Source organism: Pteropus vampyrus, unplaced genomic scaffold (assembly GCF_000151845.1).
Source record: "Pteropus vampyrus isolate Shadow unplaced genomic scaffold, Pvam_2.0 Scaffold145, whole genome shotgun sequence".
Taxonomy (NCBI): Eukaryota; Metazoa; Chordata; class Mammalia; order Chiroptera; family Pteropodidae; genus Pteropus; species Pteropus vampyrus.
Genome location: NW_011888926.1, coordinates 1593366 through 1620470, shown reverse-complemented (window position 1 = coordinate 1620470; position 27105 = coordinate 1593366). Strand labels below are relative to the sequence as shown.

The 27105-nt window shown below is 43.9% G+C and overlaps 1 protein-coding gene across 1 annotated transcript in view; it reads left to right on the top strand.

Moving 5' to 3' along the window:
* The window catches only part of MEI1 (meiotic double-stranded break formation protein 1), a 60665-nt gene extending 33564 nt beyond the window's left edge, over positions 1–27101 (top strand). Inside the window, exons 19-31 of the mRNA XM_011369030.1 lie at positions 2396–2543; positions 6537–6812; positions 10615–10780; positions 11950–12054; positions 13780–13890; positions 14209–14369; positions 16593–16674; positions 16858–17033; positions 24084–24165; positions 24629–24735; positions 25731–25862; positions 26051–26160; positions 26968–27101. Of these exons, the coding sequence (XP_011367332.1) occupies positions 2396–2543; positions 6537–6812; positions 10615–10780; positions 11950–12054; positions 13780–13890; positions 14209–14369; positions 16593–16674; positions 16858–17033; positions 24084–24165; positions 24629–24735; positions 25731–25862; positions 26051–26160; positions 26968–27013 (1702 nt within the window). The 3' untranslated portion in view covers positions 27014–27101. The remainder of the gene's footprint in view (positions 1–2395; positions 2544–6536; positions 6813–10614; positions 10781–11949; positions 12055–13779; positions 13891–14208; positions 14370–16592; positions 16675–16857; positions 17034–24083; positions 24166–24628; positions 24736–25730; positions 25863–26050; positions 26161–26967) is intronic.
* Positions 27102–27105: the final 4 nt, after the last annotated feature.

Here is a 27105-nt window from a genome sequence, read left to right as displayed (position 1 = left end):
ATAACAAACATATAAGTGCTCCTTTCTAAACATATACAGATTGGGATAATATATAAGATCTTCAACTTGCTTGTTAATTTACCATATATCTTAGACATCTTTCCATGCTAGTACGTTTATTAGTAGGTCTACCTTATTCTTTGGGAGCTGAATTTTATTGGTGGCGTAATATTTATATTATGGCTATAATTTTTGTCATTTTTTTAAATAAACATTTTATTTTGGAGTAATTTTAGATTTACAGAAAAGTGGCAAAGAATAAAGATTCCCTTGTACTCTTCACCTATTTTCTCTTATTACTAACGGTGGTACATTTATCAAACTAAGACACCAACGTTTGTACATTACTATTTTTCCATTTTTTTCATTATGGTAAAATACACAAATGTAATATTTACCTTCTTAATCATTTTTTGAGTGCAATTCAGTAGTAATACAGTTATAATGTTGTGCTATCATTACCACTGTCCATCTCCAGAACTCTTTTCATCTTACAAAACTGAAATTCTATACCTGTTAAACAATAACTCTCCATTTCTCTCTTCCTCCAGCCCCTGGCAACAATCATTTTACTTTCTGTCCCAGATTTTGACTGTACTAAATACTTCATGTAAGTGGAATCATACAGTATTTGTCTTTTTGTGACCGGCATATTTCACTTACCATAATGTTCCCAAATTTCATCCATGCTATAGCATACCTTAGAATTTTTTTCCTTTTTTTTAGGCTGAATAATATTCCAATGTATGTATGTACCACATTTTGCTTATCACTTCATCTGTCAATGGATGCTTGAGTTGCTTCCACCTTTTAGGTATTGTAAATAATGTTGTTATGAACATGGGTATACAAATATCTCTTTGAGACCATACTTTTAGTTCTTTTGGGTATATATCCAGAAGTGTAATTGCTAGGTCATCTAGTAGTTATATTTTTTAATTTTTTGAGGAAATACCATGCTGTTTTCCACAGCAGCTCTACCACTTTACATTCCCACCAACAGTGAATAAGGGTTTTAATTTCCCCACATCACCACCAACACTTGTTATTTTCTGTTTTTCTTCTGATAGTACCCATCCTAATGGACATGAAGCTGTTAATTTCATAATTTCGGTTTACACTTCTCTAATGATTAGTGATATTGAGCATCTTTCCATGTGCTTATTGACCATTTGTATATCTTTTTTGGAGAAATACTTATTCAGGTCCTTTGCCCATTTTTGAACTGGATTGTTTGATATTTTTTATTGTTAAGGTTTAGGAGTTTTTTATATATTCTGGATATTAATTTATTATTAGATATATGATTTGCAAATAATTTTTCCCATTCTGTGGATTGCCTTTTTTACTCTATTGATAGTGTCTTTTGATGCACAAAATTTAAAAACGTTCACAAAGTCCAATTTGTCTATTTTTTGTTGCCTGTGTTTAGTGTCATAGCCAAGAAATCATTGCCAAATACAAATAAAACTTTTGCCTTATGTTTTTTCCCCAAGATTTTTATAGTTTTAGGTCTTAGATTTAGGTCCGGATCCATTTTGGGTTAATTTTCTTTTTTTTTATATCGTGTTAAATAAGTGTCCATCTTCATTCTTTTGCTTGTGGGTATCCCATTTTTCCAGCACCATTTGTTGAGAAGACTGTCTTTTCTCAGTTGAATGGTCTTGACACTCTTGTTGAAAATCATTGACTATGTGTAAGAGAGTACAATACTATTAATTAAACTTTATTTAGATTTCACCAGTTTTTCCTCTACTGTCCCTTTTTTGTTCCAGGAACAATCTGGGATACTACATTGCATGTAGTGTTATCTATTTAAAAAATTTTTGTCTGTGTTTTGTTTTGTTTTGTTTTGTTTTGTTTTGTTTTGTTTTGTTTTGTTTAGTTGGTACTTAATCTGAAAGGTGAGACATACCCATGGTAGAAAATTCAAAAGATGTGAAAGGATATGTAGTGAAAAGTCAGTCTCCTTCTTAACCCCCATCTTCCTTGCACATACAAGCGTGGACATCTCCCTCCCCCAGAAATTAGTTCATTGAACACACATATGTTTAATGATAAATACAAGAAGAGAGAGGTAGACTGGCTATCAGAGTGGGGCCTCCTGAACCCCAGAAGTAACACCTTTCTTTTTGACAATGTTGGTCTAGCTGGCTGACATTTTACCTTCTCGGTTTGAGTGAGGAGTCTCTGGTCCCTAATAGAGCCTTATACAAAGCATAGAGCCATGTGCTGTGCATGTGATAATGCTTTGTAAGTATATATGGTACGCTCTTTGAGCAAGGTGTCATTAGGTGGTGGACATGCTGGGACAGAATGACAGTGGCTAGAGGAGGATGTGGCAAAGCCAGACAGCCATCTCAGCTTTCTCACTCAGACTCTCTTTGGTCAACAGGTTTGTTTCAGAGGCAGAGTTATTTGTGGCTGTGCAAAGCTTCCTCCTGTCTCTGCAGGACCAGGGTGAGCGCCCTCCACTTGTGGTCTTCAGAGCCTCCATATATCTGCTGGCAGTCTGCCAGGACAAAGACGATGCACTAAATGAGGTATGGGCCAAAACACCTGGGGCTCTTCTTCTTCCTGCACCTCTTAATATTACAGTTCTTTGGGAGACCATGATGTTATATGTATAGAGAAGGGGGATGGCAGAGAAAGTGTTGGGGGAGTGAAAGGGAATAGGGTGCTGACATACACAGAGCCTATGCAATTTAGCTAATTTTCTCAACAGTTCTGGGAGGCAGAAATTATTTCCATTTTACAGATAAGAAAATTGAGACGGGTTAAAGTTACTTTGTCTAGGTCACACAGTTATTTAATGGAGGCACCAGGAGTCTAATTCAGACTTGGCCAACTCCCAAGGTTCTTTTGTTTTTGTTTTTTAATTAAATTTATTGGTGTAACATTGGTTAATAACATTACAGGTGTATAACCTTATAATATGACATCTGTATACTCAGGTACATTCACCACCTGAAGCCTGGTCTCCTTCCATCATGATATATTTGACCCCTTTTACATTCTTCATCCTCCCCCAACCCCACTTTCTCTCTGGTAACCACCATTCTGTTGTCTGTGTCTTTTAGTTTTTTTTGTTTGTTTTTTTGTTTTTTGTTTTTTTAATATCTCGCACATGAGTGAAGTCATATGGTTATTGTCCTTTTCCATCGATTTCTTTCACTTAGCATAACACTTTCAATATCCATCCACGTTGTTGCACAAAGCTCTTAGTACCATCTCTGGTTTGTGCAGGAGGAGAAAGGTGTGAACTATTGCCGTCTGGTAACAGTTTATCAAACAAAGTGGGTTGCTGGGACCAAGATCATTGTTAATCAGATCGCTTTGATGGTGTTTGTGTGGTACAAATTTTCTCTTGCCAGTTTTTTAAAACTCTTAAAGATCGTGAACTAAGTCTGACTCATCACAGAATATCTCGCCTTTTTCATTGAAGATTGCCTCTACTCCTTTGATATGGACCCTTCAGCCTCAACCTGAGGATACTCTTCCTTCACTGACTATTAATTTTACCTTTTTTTGATTACTGCTGGGGCAACTGTGATATAAGTAGACCTGGTTTAATTTTTTTTTAATTATTATTATTTATGCCTACAGCACCTGGTCTTCCTAGGTGGTCTCCCATCCAAGTACTAACCAGGCCCGACCTTGCTTAGCTTCGGAGATAAGACATTAGGCTTGTTCAGGTGGCATGGCCATAGACCATACACCGTGGCTCTACTGGGGCACGAACCCAGGACCTTCTGTATGTAAAGCAGATGTGCTAACCGCTACACTATGGAACCACGTCTGACCTGGTTTAATTTGAATGGAAGCAGGAAGGTGTAGTGGAAGTGCATGTGTTTTCAAGTGAGATAGACCTAGCTATACAATGTCCCATTGTCTCTCTTTTTGTGGAATTAGCAGCCATAGGTGGTTATTGCCTTGATCCATTAGGGACTGCAAAGTAATAATATCCTAATTCTGTCATTCTCTTTTGTTTTTGTCAACTGGAATACTTGCATAAAAAGACACTTCTCATAAACTATTTGGTTACTATGATTGTATAGGAAGCATAGGTTGAATGTTTGATTCTTTCTGTTTAATTACCAGTTCTTTTTAAAAAATGAGTTGGTTGCCTAGCTTTCTCCAAAGGTGAACAAAGAGATTTTTTTAGTATTGTTATGAACTCATGGATTTAAAAATATTTTATGTGTTTCAATCCACAGTAGTTATTATCCTTTGAAGCTCAAATTGTTCTATCTTTGGCCAGTGGGAACCTATTTAAGGTAGCTCCTGAGTCCTTTTTATACAACACTAGTAGTCTTTGACAGAGTCTGGGTTTTCTAGTATGACAAGAAACTTCTAGGTGTGTGTGTGAGAGAGGACCCCCCAATAGTTGAAATGTGGATGTTTCTGGGGAAATGGACATTTCAGAGTATCAGGCCCTACCTATTCCTGGAAGTTCTTTCACTTTAGTAACTTCTCTCCAGTTTGATCAGCATTTCCTAAGACCTGAAACACTACTCAAATAAGCACGATGATTTTTTTAATTTGCTTTTCAACATTTTAGCAACTCATCCAATGTGGACTGACCACTTGATATGTGCCAGGTACCTTGTGGGGCCCTGTCAGGGTTGAGGTAAATCAAACGTTCTCTATCCTGAGGGAGCACCAGTTTGCTGGGAGAGAAAAAAAGATCTCCTATAAGGCAGGCAACAACAACGAGTGCTCTTCTAGAGCCTGAAGGACTGGCCTTTAACTACGAAATCACAAGGGGAAAGAGATTGTTGTATTAGGAGAAGCTTCCTGGAAGAGATTAGGTACAGGGAGAATTTTCAGGCTGAGAGTAGAACAAGATTTGGGAAGTTGTTTAGTCTGTACATTCAAGGAAGGAAGTCTAGTTTATTGTGCATTTGCTAAGTCATGTGAGACAGTAGAGAGAAGCCAGAAGGGTAGACTTATATCTCTAATAACATGCTCAAAAATGAAATTAAGAAAACAGTTTCATTTACAGTAGCATCAATAAATAATATACATAGGAAAAAAATTTAACAAGAGGAATGCAAGGACTTGTGCTCTGAAAATTACAAAACTTCATTGAAAGAAATTAAAGAAGACCTAAATAGACATTCTTCTGTGTTCATCAATCAGAAGACTTAATAGTTATAAGATATATAAGTTTGGGGATATAATGTACAACACATTGACTATAGCTAACAAAACAATTTTATATATCTGAGAGTTGCTAGAAGAGTGAATCTTAAAAATTCTCATCACAGGAAAAAATTGTGAAACTATGTGAGGTGACAGACGTTAACTAAACTTACTGTGTTAATCATTTCACAATGTATGCATATATCAAATCCTTATATTGTATACCATAAAGTTACACAATGTTATATTTCATCTCAATAAAGCTGGAAAAGAAGACTTAATAGTGTTCAAATGGCAGTACTCCCCAAACTGATCTATAGATTTGACATAATCCTGATCAAAATCCCAGTTGCCTTTTTTTTTTTTTTTTTTAATAGAAATGGATAAGCTGATTCTAAAATTCACATGGAAATGTAAGGGACCTAAAATAGCCAAAACAATCTTGAGGAAGAAGACCAAAGAAAGAGGACTCACACTTCTTGATTTCAAAATTTACTATAAAGCTGCAGTAATCAAGACAGTGTGGTTTTGGCATAAGGATAGACATATGGATCAATAGAATAGAATTGAGAGTCCAAAAATCAACCCATGTATGTGTGGTCAATTGATTTTTGATAAGGATGCCAGAACATTAAATAGAGAAAGAATAATCTTTTTAACAAATGGTGCTGGAACAACTGGATATCCACATGCAAAAGAATGAAGTTGGACCATTACCGCATGTTATACACAAAAATTAACTCAAAATGGATCAAAGACCTAAGTGAAAGCGTCCAAACTATATAAAACTCTTAGAATAACATATTAAATAATTTCAACTTTGTTGTATGTGCAATGGGGGTAGAGGGGATCTTGAGAGTTAATAAATGATTCAACACACCTTTTGCCATCTGTGCCAGGCGCTATGCCAGGTGCACAGATTTATCTGCCACAGTCCCTACCCTCAAGCAGCTCCAGTCTAGTGTGGGAGGTAGGCACAAATGTTGACAATCACAACACACTGTGGTAAGTACGGTTATAGGGCTGGGTTTCTCAGCCTTGGCACTATTAACATTTTGATAGCATAATTCTTTTCTATGGGAGGCTGTCCCGTGTTTTGTAGGATATTTAGTGGTATGCCTTCTCTCTCCCACTAGATGCCAGTAATGCTCCCTCAATCAAGACAATCAAAAAATGTCTATAAACATTTCTGAATGTTCTCTGGGAAGCAAGATCATCCTCAGCTGAGAACCACTGTCACAGTGGGATTGTCTTCTCACAAGAGGGCACTGGGACAAGCCAGTGAAGGTGTCCTGGAGTACTGAGATGCCAGTCATTTTTGGACTATGTTTGTTGGGGTCTCTTGGGTCTTCTGCGAGGTGTATTTAGCCCCTTTCTTTCTTTGCCTCTAGGCTGTGGTCAGTGCCATCAGAAAATTCCTAGAGGGCATCCCAGACCTGCATCTCGTCTACACCCACCACCCCCTCCTGCTCAGGTTCTTCCTGCTATATCCAGAGCTGATGAGTAGGTTTGGGCACCGTGTCCTGGAACTTTGGTTCTCCTGGGAAGAGAGCAGCTGTGAGGAGCTGGATGATGTCCCCTCTGCTGGACAGCCCACCCTTCCTGCCAGCTTAGCAGCCCTGTTCCACATACTCAGAAGCAGCCCCAGCATCCTGCTTATTTTGCTAGTAGGTGACCACTTGCTCATTTCTGCATTCAAAGATGATGAGCCCTCTCTCTCTGGGAGCTGTTTTATTGAGGTCAGGAACACCAGCAGCAGCTTCTGCCCACCTGGACTTGATGCTGTTTGCATATGACTAGGAGGTCCTTTCGGCTGGCAGGTGCCTGGTTTCTGTATATTTATACGCTGTCTTAAGTCTAATGGAGGTCTGCTCACTGAGAGATATGTGCCCTTTACTCCCCAGTGGATATAACTATGAAAAGCTCATCTCAGTCACCATTCCCTCTCACCTCCCTGTCTCCTCTTAAGCAGTATCTGCTAAGAAGGGTTTAATGTCAGAAGAGAACCCTGGGGCATGTAGATGGTGATATCTGACTGCAGAGGACTCGGCCTCTTTTCTGTCACGACTAACATGATAATGGTATAGGTACAACACACTCCCCTGGGCATACCCAGAATCGTCAGAAATTCTAATGCTTTTCTATGAAGTAACACATCTTATAATTCCTATCGGGTATGTCACATAAGTAGGCCGCCTGTTGTCTGCAGTTTCTAACTCACTGACTTTAACTCCACCTTTTTTTCTTCATTTGAGAAAGCACACGAAACAAATTAGTGAGATTAATAATATTATTATGGAGGTAACTGTTGTAATTTACTTATTTAAAAATTTATTTGTACATTTGATACTGTATTTAGTAAGCAATTTCTAATTAGTAGCAGGTCCCAAACTAATTGCAGCACACTGCCAGTTCACCTACTTGGCTCCTCCTCCCTAGTCCAGGAAGAATGACACAGCTCATCAGAGACAGTGGGATTCCTTTGATGTTCTTCTCATCAACAAACCCAATTGACTGACTTTATTGGAGTGATTGTGGTGGAAATAACACCTGCATGTTACATATGTCACATCCTTAGGTACCTGTATCTGTCCATATTCACTTACACACTGTGTTTCCCCACTCAAACTTAAATCTTCCTTTCCTGTCCCTGAACTCTGTCATCCTGTGAGGTAGTTCATGTGTTGGCTTGATTGGAACCACATTCATGCTTTGGCTTCCTTGGAGGAGGGAAAAAGGGGAAGGAATGGATTAAAAACCAAGCATTATGTGTAGAGAAATGTGTAGAGAAAGAAAGCAAATGGGACAGCAGAAAGAGTAGCAATGTAAGATAGTGGATTTTCTTTGCCAGATGAAGTGTTCAGGGTCAGTTCCTCACAGATAGTAGGTACTTCATTTGCTGACTCATTGAATTAGGGTCCTGGACAGACCCAAGTCTCTCTCTAAAAAAAAAATTCAGATCCTCTGAGAGACATAATAATGATGGTATCTTATTATTTTTAACTTTTAAACGATGAAGAAATAGGTTGAGAGAGATTTGCCCAAGGTCACAAGAGTTAAGATTAAAACCCAGACTTTTACTCTCTAATATTCTTTCCAGTAAGCTGAGCTCTCAGAACAAGAGAAATATTATCCTCGATCCAGTCCAGTGTTCCATCTAACAGGAGAGCTGTTGGTTTGAGTACTAGAAATTGTTAACCTAAAACTAAAAGGCTAAAGTGTGAGGTAGCAAGTGTTTATTGAGATCCAAAAAAAAATAACTATTGGGAATCACTGATTCAGGCAGAAACCCATATAGTGTTCCAATTAGGAGATAAAGGCAAGGGGTATTTATGAGAAGGGGAAGGGGAGCAGTTACTTGAGTAGAAGGAAAGAATTTCTATGGGTGTTAGTAAGCTAAGAAAGGAATTTCTCTAAATGTAAATAAGCTAACATAGTGATGCTAATTCTAAAGAATGTCTCTTTCAGTTTTAGTCTTTAGGTCTGCTTTCCTGTTATCTTTGCAAACACTTGTTTGGAATTCCGTGCTGCTTTAGGGCCCGTCTAAAGGTTATTTTTCCCAGTTTTAACATTCTAAAAGTTTGAGGAGTAAGGTGTACAAGGCAGTTCCTCTGGGATGGCAACTCTGACTCCATTTTAAGTGGCTCTGTTTATATTATATTTCATAGGATACAGGGAAGAATTGGACCTAGTCCCTGCCCCACAGGCTGGTGAGGGAATCAGACACAGCAAGCCACTAACAACTGTACTAACTGTGGCAGTAAAGGTCAGAGAGAGTGCTTGGGTGGCAGGGAGGACAGAAAAGTTGTCATATATGCTGATTCTCAAAGGACTTGACAACTGAAAGTGTTGCCAGGCCGTTAACAGCAGCTTGAAGGTGCTTATTGTAATTCAGGGACAGTGACTGGTCTGGTATGTCATAGGAGATCAGGTTGGAGAAAGACAAGGAAGAACAGATTTTTAGAGGCATTGAATTCAGTCACTCACTTTTTCATTTATCATACATTTATTTGGTATTTAGCAGACACTAAGCATTGGAGACACAAGGATAATTCATATATGATTGGTCAGTTCTTACCCTTGAGGAAGTCATGGATACTTGTTTCATCTCTGTCACCTTGTAGAGACTTATAAAGCATCACTGAAGGGAGAGAATCAGAATAGTGAGGCTAGAAACAAATCTCAGGTTATGATATCGGCTGTGGGAGCGGTAGGAGAGTCTAAGCCCCTCTAGGCTCACTCCTGGGTCCTCTAGATGTCTTCTACCCAGACCTCAGACTCTCACTGCCCTGTGAATATAGCTTGATTTAATATCTAGTTCTCTTGCCTCCTCCCTACATTAGTCCTATAAGGTGACACAGATGGAGCCGATATCATTTCTGCCCATCATTAACTCATAAAGTTACAATGCCACTGCTTTCTTGATAGGCAAACTACTAAGTCTACCTGTTTCCTAATTTGAAAAATTGGGTTGACACCTACCTGGAAGAGTTATTATGAAGACACAGATAATGTATAAATAAACATACAGCTACTATTCAAACACAGCACAGTACCTGACATTGTTAGACCCTAATGGGATGGTTGCTATCGATATTATACTTGTTACTCTGGCAGCTGTGGAGGAGCCAAGGCCAGACATCCCTGTGCTACCCAGTGATCAGCACATCTGGAGTTATCTGGTCGGGTGCCCTGTAGCCATATCTCTCTTGTGTGTCAAGAGCTATCCTCCCTGTAAAGGGAGTCTGTATGTGACCTTGGATTCATAGCGCCCAGCCCTAACTGGCCCAGCACATCAGCCTGTCCAAAGGAATTGGCTTGTTCAGGCTGGTAGGTGCCAGAGCTATCAGTGGAATAGCCTGTGGTGCAACTTCTGACTGGCTTTGCTTTTAACATACACTCATTAAAATAATTCTGAAAGCGAATAAAATACAATGTCCTTTCCCACCTTGTGAACCCAAGGCCTTTATAGCTTGGGCAGAAATAGATGCCATGGCAGAGAAAGGGCCTGACCTGGTCTTCACTTCTTGTCCTAGCCCATCCCCTCCCTGCCATGTGGCATCCCCATCCCCCTTCTCCTCCCTTAAGGCCATTCAGGTCAGCTGTCCTGAAATGACCTCTTCTTGACCCTGATACTTCCATTTGCATGAGAGGCATCCTGGAAAGTAGAAAGAACTTTGGGCTTGGTTAGTAGACCTGCATTCAAATTCTAGCTGCGCCACTTACTAGCTTATGTAACTGTTAGCACATCGTGTCATCTCTCTGAGCCTTTGTTTCCTTTTGCTTACAATGGACCTATGTAGAATGAACAGGATAGTACATAATAGGTGCTGAGTAAATGAGCACTTCCTTCCCCAGGTTCTGTGACACTATCATCCTGGACCCTTTTCTGGCCCCTCTCTTCTTGACTGTCTACCTGTCCCCAATTGTGATGCCCTTTGAGCTCTGGCTTTCTTCTCTCTTTCTCAGGACCTCATCTATTCCAGCCCAGTGGACATAGCCCACAAGGTACTGATGGTCCTGAGGACCTTTTTGAGAAGGAATGAGGATGTCCAGGTGGGTGGTCTCATCCGAGGTCACTTCCTGCTGATCCTGCAGCATCTGTTGGTGGAACATGGGGCCTCCCCATCAGAAGGTCAGTCTGCAGCTGCTGGGGGTATATTTTGACTTAAAGGTCAGTAAGGAGTGGGCATCTCTGCCCTAATGAGGTCTGCTCTAGGAGAGAGAATCAAAGTTTTCTCTACAAAAGATAAGTCATGCCAGTGTGGCATTAAGCTAATAAATTTTACCTCCTTCCTCTCATAGGAAAGTAGTTGCTCAACATATTTAATTTGGGGTGTGTGTGTGTGTGTGTGTGTGTGTGTGTGTGTGTGTGTGGTGTAAGTGTTTTTATGTTTAATGTCTCTGTTTAGCATGGGTGGGTGTGGCGTGTGTGTGTCCCCACCCTGCATGGCATGTGCTCAGAGCTGTTTGTCACAAGAATGGCAGCCACCATTTGGGAAGAAGAAAGCAGGAAATGTAGGAGAGGCCAGGGAGGGAACAGCAGCCAGCAGGGGCCTGGGAGGGGGTGGGGCTGTGATGTATTAGAAGCTCCGAGTGAGATCCAGAAGGGTAGTTTCCAAACCTGGATTGGGACTTCCTGGAGTCAAGGAAGCTTAATGTTTGGCACATTAAGCTTCGTTTTTGGTATAAAGACACTGAAAAGGTTGGGATTGGTTTGTCTTTTCTTATTTTTAGAAAAGTGAATTCTTAAATTTCTAAGCAATTAAGAGGAAGTGGGAGTAAAGCTGTGGCACTTGATCCAGTGCTGACTGAGGGCGGGGGTTTGGAGATAGATTTAAGGGTGTCTGGAGGAACCAAGTCTTTCCTTTGCAGAGAAGGATAAGCCACATCTAACTGGTAATAGTGTTTAAGAGTCATGAGATTTTGCAGAAACACGTAGTGGAAAGACTGTGGGCATTGAATTCAGATTTGAGGTTAAGTTCTGGCCCTGCCACTTATTGACTATGGGACCTTGAAGAAGTAACTCAGCGTTTCTGGGCCTCCATTTTCTTTGCTGCAAAATAGGAATAACAATCCTCGTTTCACATGATTTTAAGGCAATTAAGTGAAATATTGAATTCCTGGTATCCAACAAAGAGTAGGCACACAGTATGTCAGTTGCCACTGTCCCTAATGAAGAAGGAATAAGGCAGGAAGTAGTAGTAAATTCCAGCAAACCATTCACAGCTGGATGGGTGTCTCTCTGACCCTGAGGTGATCTGAGCATCAAGCCGCCTCACCTGCCCTCCTTGTTCCTCACAGCCTCGGGGAACCTGCCATTGCTGCTGAGCCTTCTCTCTTTAGTGCAGCTGAGGAACGAGTCGGAGCGAGAACTGGACAGCATGGCCATGAAGCTCCTTCACCAAGGTGCCGGCTGCTTGGGACAGTGACTGAGGGCCTGGGGCTTGGCATCCTGTGGGTGCTCCTTTCTTCCATCCTTCCATCCCTTTAGAAGAGGCTACTGGGTCGGTCTGTTCCTGTGGGCTTCTTGCTAAGGGAGCTTTCAGATCTATCTCTGCTTGTCCGGGAGACCAAAAATACATACATACAAATTGTGTGTGTGTGAGTGTGTGTGTATGTATAAAATTATGTGGTAAACACAAGCTCTGGAATTGGGAAGGCCTGGGTTTGTTCTTAGCTGAGTCCCTAGCTATGTGACCTGGGACAGTCACCTAGCCTCTATGAACCTCAGGTTCGATAAAATAATAGTACTTCCCTGATTTAGGGTTGAGATAAGAATAACCGTAGATGTAGAATGCCACACACTACTTGGCACACAGTAGGCCTTCAATGGATACTATCCATGTAGATTCATTTTTGCTGGTACAAGTTCAGTTCTCTACACTGCTCCACAGCTGACTCAGGATTTGATGATCCAGTTCCCGAGGCTTCTTTTCTACCCACAGTCCGAACTTCATTAGGATCTTCCACTGCTCATTAATGCAGTTGCCATTTCATAGGCAGCACCCTCAGGAAGATTTGTTGAGGAAAGGTTGAAATTAATAGGAGAAATGATGTGTGCTCATTGCCTGAGGTCCTCTGGCCTCAGTGAGGGTGGTTCTTCCCTGGTCTAGAGCCCAGACCGTCTCGTGAGAAGATCAGTGTCAGGTTCAGAAAGGACCTCCAGCCCAAGTTGATGCTCGTCATTGCTGGCCTTTCAGGTCAAGGGTGACATTCAGCTGGGAGCAAGGCTGAAATATACATGTGAAGTGTTGTATATGTTTACATATATCCCCAAGTACTTTTATTTGAGAGCTTTTGGTGGTAGAGGACTGTAGTTCAGTGGTGAGGGTGTGGGTTTTTGAGGGGGTGGGGGGCTGATTGTCCTGTTGACCACAAGCCATTTAGAAGTTAAGTGTGATGTGGCTGCCAAAAGAATGAATGGAAACTTAGGTAGGTTTTATATTGGGTCCTGGAGACAGGAGAACAAGGAGTGGCAATTCCCAGAAGGAAAGGGATGTGTTCTATAGAAGTCCACTTTACAGTGTAGGAACTGCTCTGATGAGGGTTGGGAGAGCATGGGGCGGCATCTCATCTTGCCTTGATAAGTTAAGAAAGGCTTCATGGAGGAGGTGAACTTTGAGCAGAATCTTGATTGCTGAATAGGAGTTAAAGAGTTAGCCAGGTGGGGGTGATGTGAGAGACGGAGTATGGCAAGTTCTGGGAACTGCATGTGGATGGTTACAGAGCTCCCTTGGGAAGGTAGTTGGTGTCCCATTGCTGGGAGAATGCTACGGGTGGCGGGTTGGCCTAGATGACCTTTGCAGACCCTCCAACCTGGAGTCTGCGTTGGCAGGAGCTCTGTTACAGGATGCCATTTGACCACCTAAACCTGTGCAGCCTGCTCTAACAAGTGCCTGTGGCTGCTTGCTGGGTGTTTGTTCACATAGAGAATGTGAACATGCCTTGAGGTATGTCACTGTGTTTCTTACCATTGGCTGTAATACCGGGGACAGTTGTGCTTCATCCCCAAGACTGAAATCTGAAATTAGTCAGTTGAGAGCCATTATCTGTGAGAAGTGTGAGTGCTAGTGTGGGTTAAAGCCATGGAGTGCTGCACGATGGGTGCCTGGGGATGCTCGTCTCTTGCAGTGAGCAAGCTGTGTGGGAAATGCAGCCCCACTGACGTGGACATCCTGCAGCCCTCCTTCAATTTCCTGTATTGGAGCCTTCATCAGACCACGCCGGGCAGTCAGAAAAGAGGTGCTGGGGCCCAGGCCGGGATAGTGAAGGGGAAGGTTTCTGGGCAGTGTCTGTGGTCCTGCTGCCCGCAATTTTTCCATCTTAAAAGAATAAATAAGGGGGGATGTGGCTGGACCAGATAGACGTAAGGTCCTTTCTGGTTCTGACAACTAGTGGTTTTGGAATGAAGCTAGGACATTTAGAGCCTCAAACTGATCCCTGAGTTCATTCACCGTGTGTGTGAAGCCCCCACTGGGTGCTAACTAACCATCATGGTGTCACTGACCTGGGGCTCCTATATAACTCATGTGGCCCTGGCCCTGCCTGGACTCTCTATAGCTGCTGCAGTGCTCCTGAGCAGCACGGCTTTGATAGAGCTTCTGGAGAAGATGCTGGCCCTCACCTGGACTGAGGAGGGCTCTCCCAAGACCACGCTCCTCTGCTCTGCCTGGCTGCTCACAGCCTCCTTCTCTGCCCAGCAGCACGATGGCAGTCTGCAGGTTAGTCTCTAACCCCATGGCTTTGGGGCATGGGGTGGCATGCAAAGGAATGATAAAGATCTTGAGTTCTGGTCCCAGCTCTGACTTATTAGCTGTGTAATATTGGCAAAGTATTTAACTTTCTGAGCTTCAGTTTTCTTGCCTACAAAATGAAGAAAACATCCAGTCGGTTTACATTAATCTGTTTAGCACACGTAGATCACCTACATGCCAGGCCGCAGTCTAACTCAAGGGAATAAAAAATGAATACAGCATGTACCCCACACTTGGGGAACTTGTGTTTGTAGGCAAAGATAGTGGGAAAAGACATTCAAGATTAAGAGAACATGAGCAAAGGCATGAAACTGTGCAACTTTAGGACGTGGTGTATATATTGGGGGAGTGGCGAGGTTCTTTGTGGCTAGAATGCGGGAGTAGACTGTCAGACTGACAAGGAGGCGGAATCCTGGCTGTGCCCTTGAAGTGCTGGGTGGCAAGCTGTGAAGTGTCCCACATGTGCAAGCTGTCATTGTGATTGTTCGAGAAGGTGACGCAGGGAACAAGGGAGCAGTGGACGTATCCACAGAGCCCCTCCTTTCCTCTCAGTTCCTCAGCCTATAGGACTTGTCATCACAGTGCCCGGCATAGGCATTTCTGTGGGCTGTTTCACATTCGGGTGTCTCCTGCCTAAGGCTTGACTGCTCCTTGTGAACAGACACCATCTCCTAGCCTTCGTGGTATCCTTACCCTGTGTCCAGCCCTGTGCCAGTCTAGTGCTAGGCACACACTCATTTGTGTAGAAGTGAAGTTAGTTTTAAAGTTAAGCCTTTAGAATAGCAGCAAGCTGTGGCAAATCTATGCCATAGCAGATTTGCAAGTCATTGCCCATGGAATTGATTTGGGACAGGAACTTTTCCTGCTGGTCTTTGTGAGGCTGTCGAACCCACCCATACCCCTGCAGTCGCCTGCCCAGGTGAAAGCCTGCACCATGTTCTTGGTTCTGCCCTGGCCCTCAGCTCATACCTAATCAATGACCTAACTACATCCACCCTAAGTCCTCCCACTGCCCCAGCTCAGGCCTGATTGTTTATCTTCTCCACGACCGTGGCCTATTCAGTCTCCTGGCCCCTGACCTCTCGCTTCCTCCACATCACCTGTTTCTGCAGCCAGTCTGTCCACACTTCCCCTCTGCCCCAAACTCTTTTGGGTTTTTGTTCTCCACATGCTGCTGAGACCCTTCTTACTTGGCCCCTCTGTAGCCTTACTTTCCACCATTCCACCTCCTTTTCTGTCCTCTGACCAAATGTTTGCTGTTCTCCCAGTCAGCTGTGCTCTTTCACACCTCCACACCTTTGTTTGTTTGCTTGATTGCATAGTTTTGATTGCTAGATTGATTTTTAGTAGGCTTTATTTTTAGGACAGTTTTAGATTTACAGAAAAATTGAGCGGATAGCACAGGGAGTTCCCATCTAACCCCCACAGTTTCCTCTGTTAACATCTCATATTAGTATTGCATCTCCCTGCCTTTGTGCAAGTTGGTTCTTCTACCTAGAACCTATTGATTTCACCAGCCAACAAGCATTTTTGAGGAACTGCTTTGTGCCAGACTGTGATAGGTCCAAGCAGAGGATAAGTAGTTCCTGCCTGTGGGCAGCTTTTGTTCTGGGCAAGGAGAGCAAAGCAGGCTCATAGCTTTGAATCTGGCCACCTCTACTAAGCCCTCCGTTGGCCGTTGCTTTGACATTAAAGGAGCACATTCACCAGGGCTGCTCCTCAGCTGTTCATCATGATAGTTCTGGCGGGAGTGAAAGCAGGTGGCATTGTCCCCATTTTATAGATGAAAGAAGGCAGTGCATTGACTTGCCCACGGCGAAACAGCTGGCCAGTGGCAGAGCCAGGATTTTGATTCCAGGCTATCTGACTCCAGATCTAAGTTAGGTGGATGGTGGGCTCAGGGAAGGATGGAACCACAGATGAAGCTAGGGAAGGCTCCCTGGTGGAGGAGGTTCTTGAGGATGGGGGAGATTTGGAAGAAGCAGGGTTCTCCAGGTAAAAGCTTGATTTTTCCTCCTCACGTTCCAGAATCCAGGACTGGTGAGGCTCAGAAGACTCTGTATGGCCTCCTCTGTCCTTCTGGATGCAGCTAGGATATGTGGGTGGGTGGGTAGAGGAGATATTGGGCAGGTTATTTTCTACCCAAGCTCCCAGAATATGAGGTCATCCCTTTACCCCCTTCTGTGGCAGGTTCACCAGACACTGTCCGTGGAACTGGACCAAGTGTTGAAGGCCCTCAGCTTTCCGAAGAAAAAGGCTGCCCTGCTCTCAGGTGTGGGCCCAGGCACCTCTAGCAGTAAAAGAAGAGCTTTCCCCTGGATTCGGAGATGGAACCCCGCTCCCAGACCAGTCCACGATTACCCCAGTTATTATTTCCTTGTCTTCCCCTGTGACAGAGCTGGGTTCAGGTGGGGAAAAAGGCAGGAACTGGGTGTAAGGACTTCCTTGCTTTCAGCTGCCATCTTATGCTTTCTGCGGACAGCCCTGCAACAAAGCTTTTCCTCTGCCCTGGTGGTCCTGGTGCCCTCAGGGGCCCAGCCACCACCAGCCCCTGAGGACATTCTCCTAGCACCACTGGGAACATCACAAGTACTGTCTCTGGTCATTGGACTGCAGAACCTCTTGGTGCAGGTAAAGCCCTTGCTGAGGGGAACCCTGGTAGTGGAGCCTGCTTTTTCCAGGACAAGAGCAGGAAGGGGTGGCTGCCTGTCAAGGCCTATAGGGTGGATTGATTGGGGCTTTTAAAGTCACAGTGACAGAAATGAAACTCAAATTATCTCAGTATTAGGCCAAGGGTCAGTACTGGTTTCAGGCACAGCTGGATCCCAGAGGCTCAGACAGTCATCAGAACTGTCTCCATCTCTTGGCTCTACACTTCTGTCAGCTTTGTTGTCATGGGATGGCAGGATGACCAGCAGAAAGGTTTCTCTTTCCTAGTAGTCCCCAGAATTGAGTCTCATTGGCCTGGCTTGGGTCAGTGCCCTCTTCCTGGAGGCTGGAGCATAACTAGCTCTTCATAACCCATGCGGTCTGAACATGGGAGAGGGATGATTCCACAAAACAAACAAAAACAAACAAAAAAACTGTTTCAAGAAAGAGGAATGGATCCTGGGCAAACAAAAGCAGTAGATGTCCACCTTAGAGGCGTTTGTGTATTAGAGCTTAGAGGATTCTTAGAAATCATTTTTCCAGAATCACATACTGTGAAGGGTGGTGGGGGCGTGGAGATAAATCAGGTGCCCGCCTTTGGGAAGTTAACAGTTGGGAGGAGAATGATGCCTTGTAGACAGGAGGTGGTAACATAGTGTGGTAAGTGCTGGGCTAAAGGGAAGCACTGCATTGTGGGAGCACAGGATGTAACCATTAGGTTGGTATAAGATAAGAGTCAGGCTGACTGTCAGAGAAGGCTTCCTGGGGGAGATGCTTGAGCTGGGCTGGAAAAATCAAGTGACTTGCCCTAGGTCCCTAAGGGCAGAGATGTTACAGATCTGGACAGCAGCACCATTTCAATCTCTGATATGGATTAATTTCCTATCCCTGGCCTTGTGGCCTGTTTCCTACCCTTAATTCTTCTCTCTTTCAAGGAGTTTGTGTCTATTATTTTCAAATATGAGCTGGTCGCTGTAGGATGACCAAGGCCCCAGATGTTTATGCTGTTTTAGTTAGACTCTCTTTTCCTGCCCTGTGCAGCTTGCTCAAGACAGACAGTCACAGATCCATATGGCCTGTTCTGATGGCAAAGTACTTATGGGGTATCTAATGGCAAAATACTTACGGAATATGAAGAGGGAGGTAGGAAGGAGCCAGCAAATGAGGGAGAGGAGTTGCAGATATTCCTTGGGGGAGAGGTGGGACTGTGACTAGAGTCCCACCTCAGTGCCCAAATAATGACTGCATGACTGTGATGTGGCTGTTGATTGTGGGAGGTTGTGTTCAAGGATTGATCCCCACTGGGCCTGTGCACAGAGTCGGGGAAGTTAGGAAGTGTAAGGAGATAGAGGATGCTCCAGGAGTGGGCCCTGTGCTGGCCGTGTGGTTGCTGAGTCGTGTCCTGCGAGCACATCTGTGCACAACATTCACATTGTTGTGCAAACACCACACCATCCATCTCCAGAACTTTGTAAGCGCACTGGCCAGAGTCACACAGAACTGTATTGTAGCCCCCGCCTGGCCGCTAACTCTGAAGGAGTTTAGCAAGTCACTTCCTCTTATTGATCCTCATTTTCTCTATCTGCAAAATAAGTCTTAGCATTAAGCTATTTGGGCCTATGAGAACAGCCTTTGTTATCCTAGGAATGGAGCACAGCGCAGAGAAATTTTGGTTGAAATAAGGATGGAGAAAATGTATAAGGTTCACTATGCTGGGTCATGTAGTGGGAAGAGGACAGGTCCATGGCAGGGGAGAGATCCCAAGAAGGGCTGTGGTCACTGGAGAGATTTGGGTGGCATGGGAGTAAGGAGGAGCCAGGGGCAGACTTCCCTTCTGCTTAGTTCTAAAAGGGCTACAGGACTGTAAATCTGCATCTCCAGAGCAGAAAAGAAGGTGGTTCATTCTGGGTTTGTCTGAAGATAAAGACTTAGGGCAGTGGGTGGAGCTACAGGAAGACAGGAGGAGACTCTTTCTCATGGTCAGGACTAACGGCAGAATGGGAGGACTGGAGAGGAGTCTTGTTGGATGGGGGCTTTCAAGCAAAAACTAGGTGTCCCCAGCAAGAACTCCTGCTAGAGGGTGGGACGGGCACTGATGTAGGTTACCCTTATGGTTTCTTCCAGCACTGGGATTCCATTTTAGGGAGAGGGGATGCTCATGCACCAGAGGACCAGGAGTACACTGTGGAAAGATAGACCCAGGTCACTGAGGAGAAAGAGGCTAGAAGTAGAATTAAAAATAGCAATGCCAGCAAATACACAGTTAGCACTTTTCAGTTTCCAAAGCCCTCTCGTATCTATGATCTCAAGTGGTTCTCACACAAGCCAGCTATAACACTAGCTCAAAGAGGTCATGTGACTGCTACAGGGTCACAGAACTTGTGAAGAGATTTAGGATTAGAAGTAAAGGATTAAAAAAAAAAAAAGTTAAGGATTTGCTGGGAAGAAGTGGAGGAAGAGCAGGGCAAACGAAGTTCTCAAACCATCTCCCAGAGGTTCTGGGCAGAGCCGGGTAGTGGTCCATTTTGTCAGAGGCACAAACAGCCCTAGGGATGTAATTAAAAACAACAACAACAGCAAAACACTGTACTGACTAGAACTCCAGGAATTGTGTGTGTTTAGAAGAAAATACCGGATAAACTGTTTGGGGCAGAAGGTGAGACCCCTGATTGGGCTTAGAGGGCCAGTGAGTAGTACGCCAGTCTTGTATCCCACCATCTCCCAATTTGAAATTATTTAGGTAGTAGACACAAATCAGACGAAAATCAAAACTTCCATGTTATTGGTTAAGTCATGGGAGAAAATGGCTGTTGTAATATATATGGACACAATGGCCTTCCAGCAACCTCATCTCAGAATTAAATGTACTCACCCCAGTCACCAGCAGAGCTGGAAAACCCCAGGACTCCTTTCCCCACCTTCTGGTAAGCCTACCCCTTGGCCGAGTGTAGACTAATCCTTACTGTCTGTGCAGACAATGGGTTCAAGTGAGAGTCTGCAACAGAGGCTGAGCTGAGTGTGTTTCTCCTTGCAGAGTCATCAGTTGATCTAGTCACTCTTTCCTGGGGGAGGACTTAGATAGGGGCAGAGGTGAGTGTTATTCTGGGAGAGGAAATGTGAGGAAGCTCTGGAATGACAGCGGGTGGTTCCCATCTCTGGAGGAGGGTGGGATTGCAGAGTTTTGGACTGGTTGAGTGGCATGTACTAAATGAAGAGAAATAGGTGCTTCCAAAGTCTGCTTCCTCTGTCCACTGCCCCAGTGCTCAGCCACACCTTTAAGTATGTATTAAACAGGTGTTGACAAGTATCAGGTTTGAAGGGACACAGCAAAACAGGTGTTGACAAGTATCAGGTTTGAAGGGACACAGCGGCTTCACCTGCTCAGAGCAGCCCCGTGTCTTCATCTGGCCCAGCACCTGGAGGTTCAGAATGAGGCTCTCTGGACTGCTTGGTTTTGCTTTCTATAATTTTCTAACCAGGCTCAGATGGTCTTGGCACTCTTTCCACTTACTCCTCTGCTTCCAGTCCAGCGGCTCCATCCCTGGGAAGTCTCGGAGGAGGAGTAGAGTAGGCCTGAGCAGGAAAGAGACAGATACCCTTTGTGCTCAGCTTGGGCTTTCTGATGGCAGTGGGAGTAGAATGTGTTACCAGATTGGCAATCAGGGGCTAATTGGTTTTGTAAGTCTTGAGGCTTTGAGTGCAAAAATCATTCCTATAAGAGCAGATGTCAATGTCAGGGTCTAGGAAAGTAGGCGGTGGGGAGGACAGGGAGATGACATTTACCGAGTGACATGTTATGTATTCATCACAACTCTGTAAAGTAGAAATTGTCATCTCAGTTTCATAGACAAGGAAACAGAGTCCCGGAGATGTTAAGTAGCTTGCCTAAGGTCACACACTTTGAGGTTAGAATTCAAACCTAAATCTTTTGGCTTCAAAACCCATGTTCTTTCAGTGTCTCAAGAAGTACATCTTGTGAACAGGAGCCATTGTTACCTGAATGGTAGTCCCTGGTTTTCTTGATTCCGAGTGGCCCCAGCTCCTCACCCACCATCTAGGGGGTCTTTGCTGGTTGTGTGGGATAATAAGATACAGGGTCAGAGAGTGGCACTAGGGCCACAGTTCCTCACCAGGTGGTAAAGCTGAGGTGTGCTGGCTCATGCTGTTTGATCTTGCATACCTAGCAAGAGGCCAAAAGTGTCCACTGGTTAAGAGTTAATTTTAGATGGGAGGAGAAAGGGTACAAAGCTGTTAACCTAAATAAAAGGCCTTTCAAAGCGAGAAGCAACAAACATTTATTTGAGATCAAAAAAGAATAGCTATTCGAGAAGCACTGATTCAAGCAGAAACCCAAATAGTGTCCTGATTGGAGACAAAGGAGAGGGGTATTTATGAGAAAGGGAAGGAGAACAGTCACATCAATAGAGGGAAGGGAAGGCATTTCTATTGGTACAATAAGCTAACATAGTTATGCTAATTCTAAACAACGTTTTTAGTTTTCAGTCAGGTAGCCATCAGTCCACTAGTCATAATATCTGCTGTCCTGTTATTTTTGCAGACAGTTCTTAGGGACACAGTGTTGCTTTGGACCCAGTCCAAAGGTTATTTTGCCATATTTTAACATTCCAAAAGTTTGAGGCATAAGACTTGTAAGGCAGTTCCTCTGGGGTGGCAGCTCTGACTCCATTTTAAAGTGGCTCCTTTTATATATTTGTATATATGTATTAAACAAACAAAAAACAATGCTTAGGTTTAGTTCTAGACTTGCAACTTACTACCCAGTTGTCCTGGGTGTCCTCAGGTCAAATATTTTCTCTCTGGGCCTCATTTTCTCAGCTATAAAATGAGGTGACTGGGTTAGCTCAATGACTTCAAGCTGTATGCCTTGGAGGCCTTAGGGGTTCTATGGAGGAGACTCGGCTTGTTAAAGAGAGGAGTATGTTTCTTCGTTATGCATTTCCTAAGATATTTACCATTTATTGAGTGTTTACTCTGTGCCAAGCACTGGTTAAACACTATATCCATTGCTCATCTAACCCTCTCAGCAACTCAGGTAATCTTTTTATTCCCACTCAACAAGGTTAAGTTACCTTGGCCAGGGTCACACAGATGGTAAGTGACTAAGTAAGGATTCAAACCCAAGTCTGCCCCATACCCTTAACCACCAGGCTGCTGCCTTCTAAAGAATAGCACGAGAGCATAGGATTTTTTTGTTAGTTTGTTTTTACATTTAAAAACAATCACTTTTTATATTATAAACATCTTTTGTCAAAACATCAATTTTATTGAGATTTCTTACATGCAATAAAATTCACCGATTTTAAGTGTAGAATTAGATGAGTTCTGATTCTCATGATATGGAATATTTTTATCACCCCAAAAAGTTTTCTTGTGCCTCTTTGAAGTTAATCCCCTCTCCCTATCCTTGACCCTTGGCAAACACTGATATGCTTTCTGTCACTATAGTTTTACCATTTCTAGAATTTCATATAAATGAAATAATACAAAATGTGGTATTGTATATCTAGCTTCTTAGCTTAATGCTTTGGAGATTTATATTGTTGTGTTTATTTCTTCTTATTGGTGAGTAGTAGTCTATTATATGGCTATGCCACAATTTGTTTATTCATTGACCTATTGATAAGTATTTGGGACTTCCAGATTTTTGGCTATTATGAATTGAGTTGCCCTTAATACTGAAGTACAAGTCTTTGTGTGGATATGTTTTTATTTCTCTTGGGTAAATACTTAGGAGTGGGATTGCTAGGTCAAATGATGTTATTTTTCTATTGCTGTGTAACAAGTTACCACAAACTTAATGGCTTAACACAACACACATTTATTATCTCACAGTTCTCTATGTCAGAAGTCTGGGTGAGCTTGACCAGGTTCTTCGCTTAGGGTCCTCACAAGGCTGAAATTGAGGTGTTTGCTAGGCTAGGTACTTATTGGGGTATATGGGAAAGAATCACCTTTTTCCTCAGGGGCCTCTTTCAGCTCTTTAAGGTTGCCCACATTCTTTCTCACATGGCCCCTCCATCTTCAAACCAGCAATGCATGTTGAATTCTTCTCACTCTTCCAATCTCTAGTTCTTCTGCCACCAGCCAAAGAAAACTGCTTTCAAAGGAATGGTGTGATTAGATCGGGCCCACCCAAACAATTTCCCTTGGCTTTATGATGTGACATAATCACAAGAGTAACATCTGGGAGTAGAGGTCATGGAACCATCTTAAAATTCTGTCTACCACATATGTTAAATGTATATTTATAAGAAATCATCAAACTATTTTCCGAAATGCCTGCACCATTTTACTTCCCAAGAGACGTATATGAGAGTTCCAGTTGCTCCACATTCTGGTCAATACTTGATATTGTCAGGGTTTTTTTTCCTGTGTGTGGGTGGGCAGAGCTTATAAATAATAGTTAATTTATTTTTCACAGTTAGAGAGGCTGGAAGTCCAAGACCAGAGTGCCAAGCAGGGTCAGGCGAGGGCCCTCTTCCAGATCACTGAGTTCTTGCTGTATCCTCATATGGTAGAAGGGCTGTGTCTTTTTAATTGTAGCTATTGGTGAGTGAGCAGTGATATCTCTTGGTGGTTTTAATTTGCATTTCCCTAATGACTAATGATAATGAGATCTTTTCATATGCTTATTAGAGCATAAAATTTTGTTTGATGAAAGGTTCAGCTGCTTTTTGTAAAAAAAAGGTCGAAACCCACTGGCTTAGATAAACTATGAGGCTCTTACAGAGTCTGTAATCTGTGAATCTCTTAGTGGGACCCAGGGCCCATCTCCTTTCCTGAAACAAAACAGTGTCTTAAATGTAGGTAAATCATCAGTATAAGCACTGTGCTGTATGTGTACATGAGAGATGAAACCAACAAACATTTCTTCATTATCTACAGGGCCACAGTCCCAATCTGAAATTATGAAATCCAAATCATTCTGAAAACCAAATTTTTTTTCTTATTTGGCATCAAAATCCATTGATAGCAAAACCTATGGTTTTTGTTTTTGTTGTTTTCTTGCAGAAGGATCCTCTATTGTCCCATGCCTGTGTTGGCTGCCTGGAGGCCTTGCTTGACTATCTGCATGCCAGGAGCCCAGACATCGGTAGAATCCCTCCCCATTCTCTAATGTTCCCATGGGAGAAATGAGATGGGGCCAGCTCCTGCCACCTGACCCAGACTGCCATCCTCTGATCAGAAATTCGCATTCATTTTTTAAAAATTCTTTTAACTCTGCAAGGGCAGTTTTGCCCAGTATACAGATGAGGACATTGAGGTTCAGAGAGGTCAAGCAACTTACCCAATCACCGTCACAAAACTCTTAAGTGGCAGAGCACTTCCTGTTGCCTGCTTCCTACAATATGGGATGTGTGGTCTTCCTGAGCCAGGCAGCATAGGTGGACAGAATCCCAGGGAAGAAAGAAACTTCCTGGGGTCAGCTCGTCCAATGCCCTGCCTCTAGCTGAGCGGCCCATTTTGAGCCAATAGGAGAAAGTCCTCCTTAGTAATGTTCCAAAGCCTTTGGAAAAGCAGCAGTAACAATCCAGGGTGACTGGTGTTTCCTTTAGCACTCCACGTGGCTTCCCAGCCCTGGAATCGGTTTTTGCTGTTTACCTTCCTGGATGCCGGAGGCAGCTCCTTCCTCAGACCAGAGATCTTGAGGCTCATGACCCTGGTAAGTATGGAAAGGATGGTCTTGTGGTCTGAAGAATGTCATGAGCTGGGTGGTCCTGTGGAGGCCAGGCACACCTTACTTTAGGTAACCCTAATCCTTGAAGTTAGAGGGGCTGGGCAGGCCTTCACCCTATAAAAGGTATGCTCAGAGAACTCCTCTAAATGCCCACATCTCCTCGCCCCAAAAGAGCCAGACACTTTCATTCACTCATTCATGAAACATTGACCAGAGCCTAGCTGCCTGCTAGGTACCAAAGACGCTGATGAGCGAAATGCCCTGCCTTTAAGGATCCTTCAGTCTAGAGAAGGATATAGACAAGGACACTATAGTTAAGATGTGATGTTATTAATGATAGAGTAGAAGATATGCTAAGTGCCTGGCACGCAGTAAGTGCCCACTGAATAAACAACAAAGCAGGGAGTCTGTGATAGTGAAGTGAGTCAATGAATAAATCAGTGCTTGGTGGGGGAGCACAGAGAAGAGAGTAAGTAGTTTTGCCAGAGCTGGGAGGGAGAGGTGAATAAGAATGTAGTGAGCACTCAGTACCTGTCTTTACTACAATGAAAGAACATTCATCAGTGAAGGTAACATTTTAGCTGAAGCTTGAAGGGTTAATAGGCAAAGGGGAGGAAATGTAATCCAGGTAGTGAAGTGAGAACAGGCTACAAGCACATGGCAGTGTGTTTGGGTAACCACACATGGTCCATTTTGACCATGAGTGTGTGGTACAAGGCCGAGGGGCAGGCGAGGAAGGTACCGAAGGGTTCAGCAGGATCAACTAACTCTCTCAGGGTCTTGCAGTCTGCCTCATTTATCCCACTTTCCCATGACAGAGCCCTGCTCCAGTCCACCAGCTCTGAGCTCTTTGAAGGCAGGGTGCTGTTGGTTACAGATCTGTGTCCTCAGCCCAGTGCAGAGCACAGCAGGGGCACAGGAAATGTCTGAATGGAGATGCTGAATCACTGCATGTTTGGGGGTTTCTCTCCCTGGACCAGTTTGTGCGGTTCCAGAGTAGAAGCATCCTCTCTCATGAAGAGGTGGGTCTTGTTCTGCGAAGCGCAGCTTTGGCTGACCTCTCTACCCTCTCGAACAGCACACTCCGGGCTCTGCATGGCTTCTTATTGCAGGTGGGTAGGAAGGGGATGCCATGTAGCCATTCTGAGGTTAGACCCTCCACACTATCTTCTGTGTGGAGGGTGGGAGTTCTGGCCATAGCAGCCAATGGAGGTGGTGGATACAAGGGGTGGAGGGTAGAGAGGGCCTGTGTGGAGTGGGCTCTGGGAGACCTGTCTTCTCTGCCTTTTTCTCCCCTCAGGTCCAGAGCATGGGCCTCCCAGCTGATCATAGCATAGCCCAGACCCTACAGGTCTTGGAAGGCCTTTCCCCCAGAGGCTCCTCGGCCCAGTCACCCCTGCAAGACATGCTGTATCCTTTCTTGCATCTGGGAGCTTTGGCCAGGGCAGAGTCACCCAGGCTATGGGATGGTGTGGCATCATTCTTCAGGACAGGGTGGTGCGCTACCTCTAGCCCAGTCCTCTAAAGTAAGCAAGAGTCAGTGAGAATAATTAATAGTGATAGCGATGACAATGACTTGTTCTGTTTAAGATCCTCCCAAGGGCCAGCCACATTACATGCACTGTTATCTAATCCTCATAGCAGCTAAAAGTATTAACATAGTTGTAACAGACCAGACAGGTTAAATGACATGCCCAGGATCACACAGTGGTAGCATCAGGATTTGATCCCAGATTTGCCTGTCTCCAAAGCCACATCACCAAACTCAGGAAGGAGCTAGTCCTTCTCCAAGAATTCTGGAGAAAGTTGCCCAGCTCAGTTGGCACAGGTGCTTCCCTCAACACAACATGGTGGTGCTGGGTAACTGGTATGTCCTTGAGAAAGCTTGGGGCTGTGGGCAGTGGTCAGAGGCCCTCTTGGAGGGTTGTTGTGATAGTCTAGAGACACTTTCATCTGGTGTGTGTGTGGTGGTGATACTTCCTCCCCAACCCCACCGGCTGCCTTCCCAGCTTTCCTCTTCTTTTTATGGAATAATTCCCTGTCACATAGCAACTACCAAGCCCCAGAGTTCAGGTCTGGATTTTAGAATCCAGCCCACTATTCTCGGGAGCACTTCTGTTCTTGTCTGACCCTTTCTGCCTTTTTGGGGCTCTGGAAGTGTGGTTCTCCTTTGGTTGGCCCCACGTCTCTGCTGTTTTCCTCATGTTTTGCTGCCAGCTGCCTGGGAGGGGTGGCTGTATCTCTGTCCCACATCAGAGACTGACCCTCGGGACTTAAAGGTCCAGAAATGGAGAGAACTGAGACCTGAAGAAGACAAAGTCAGGCCACAATAGTTGGGGAAATGGATGACACTGC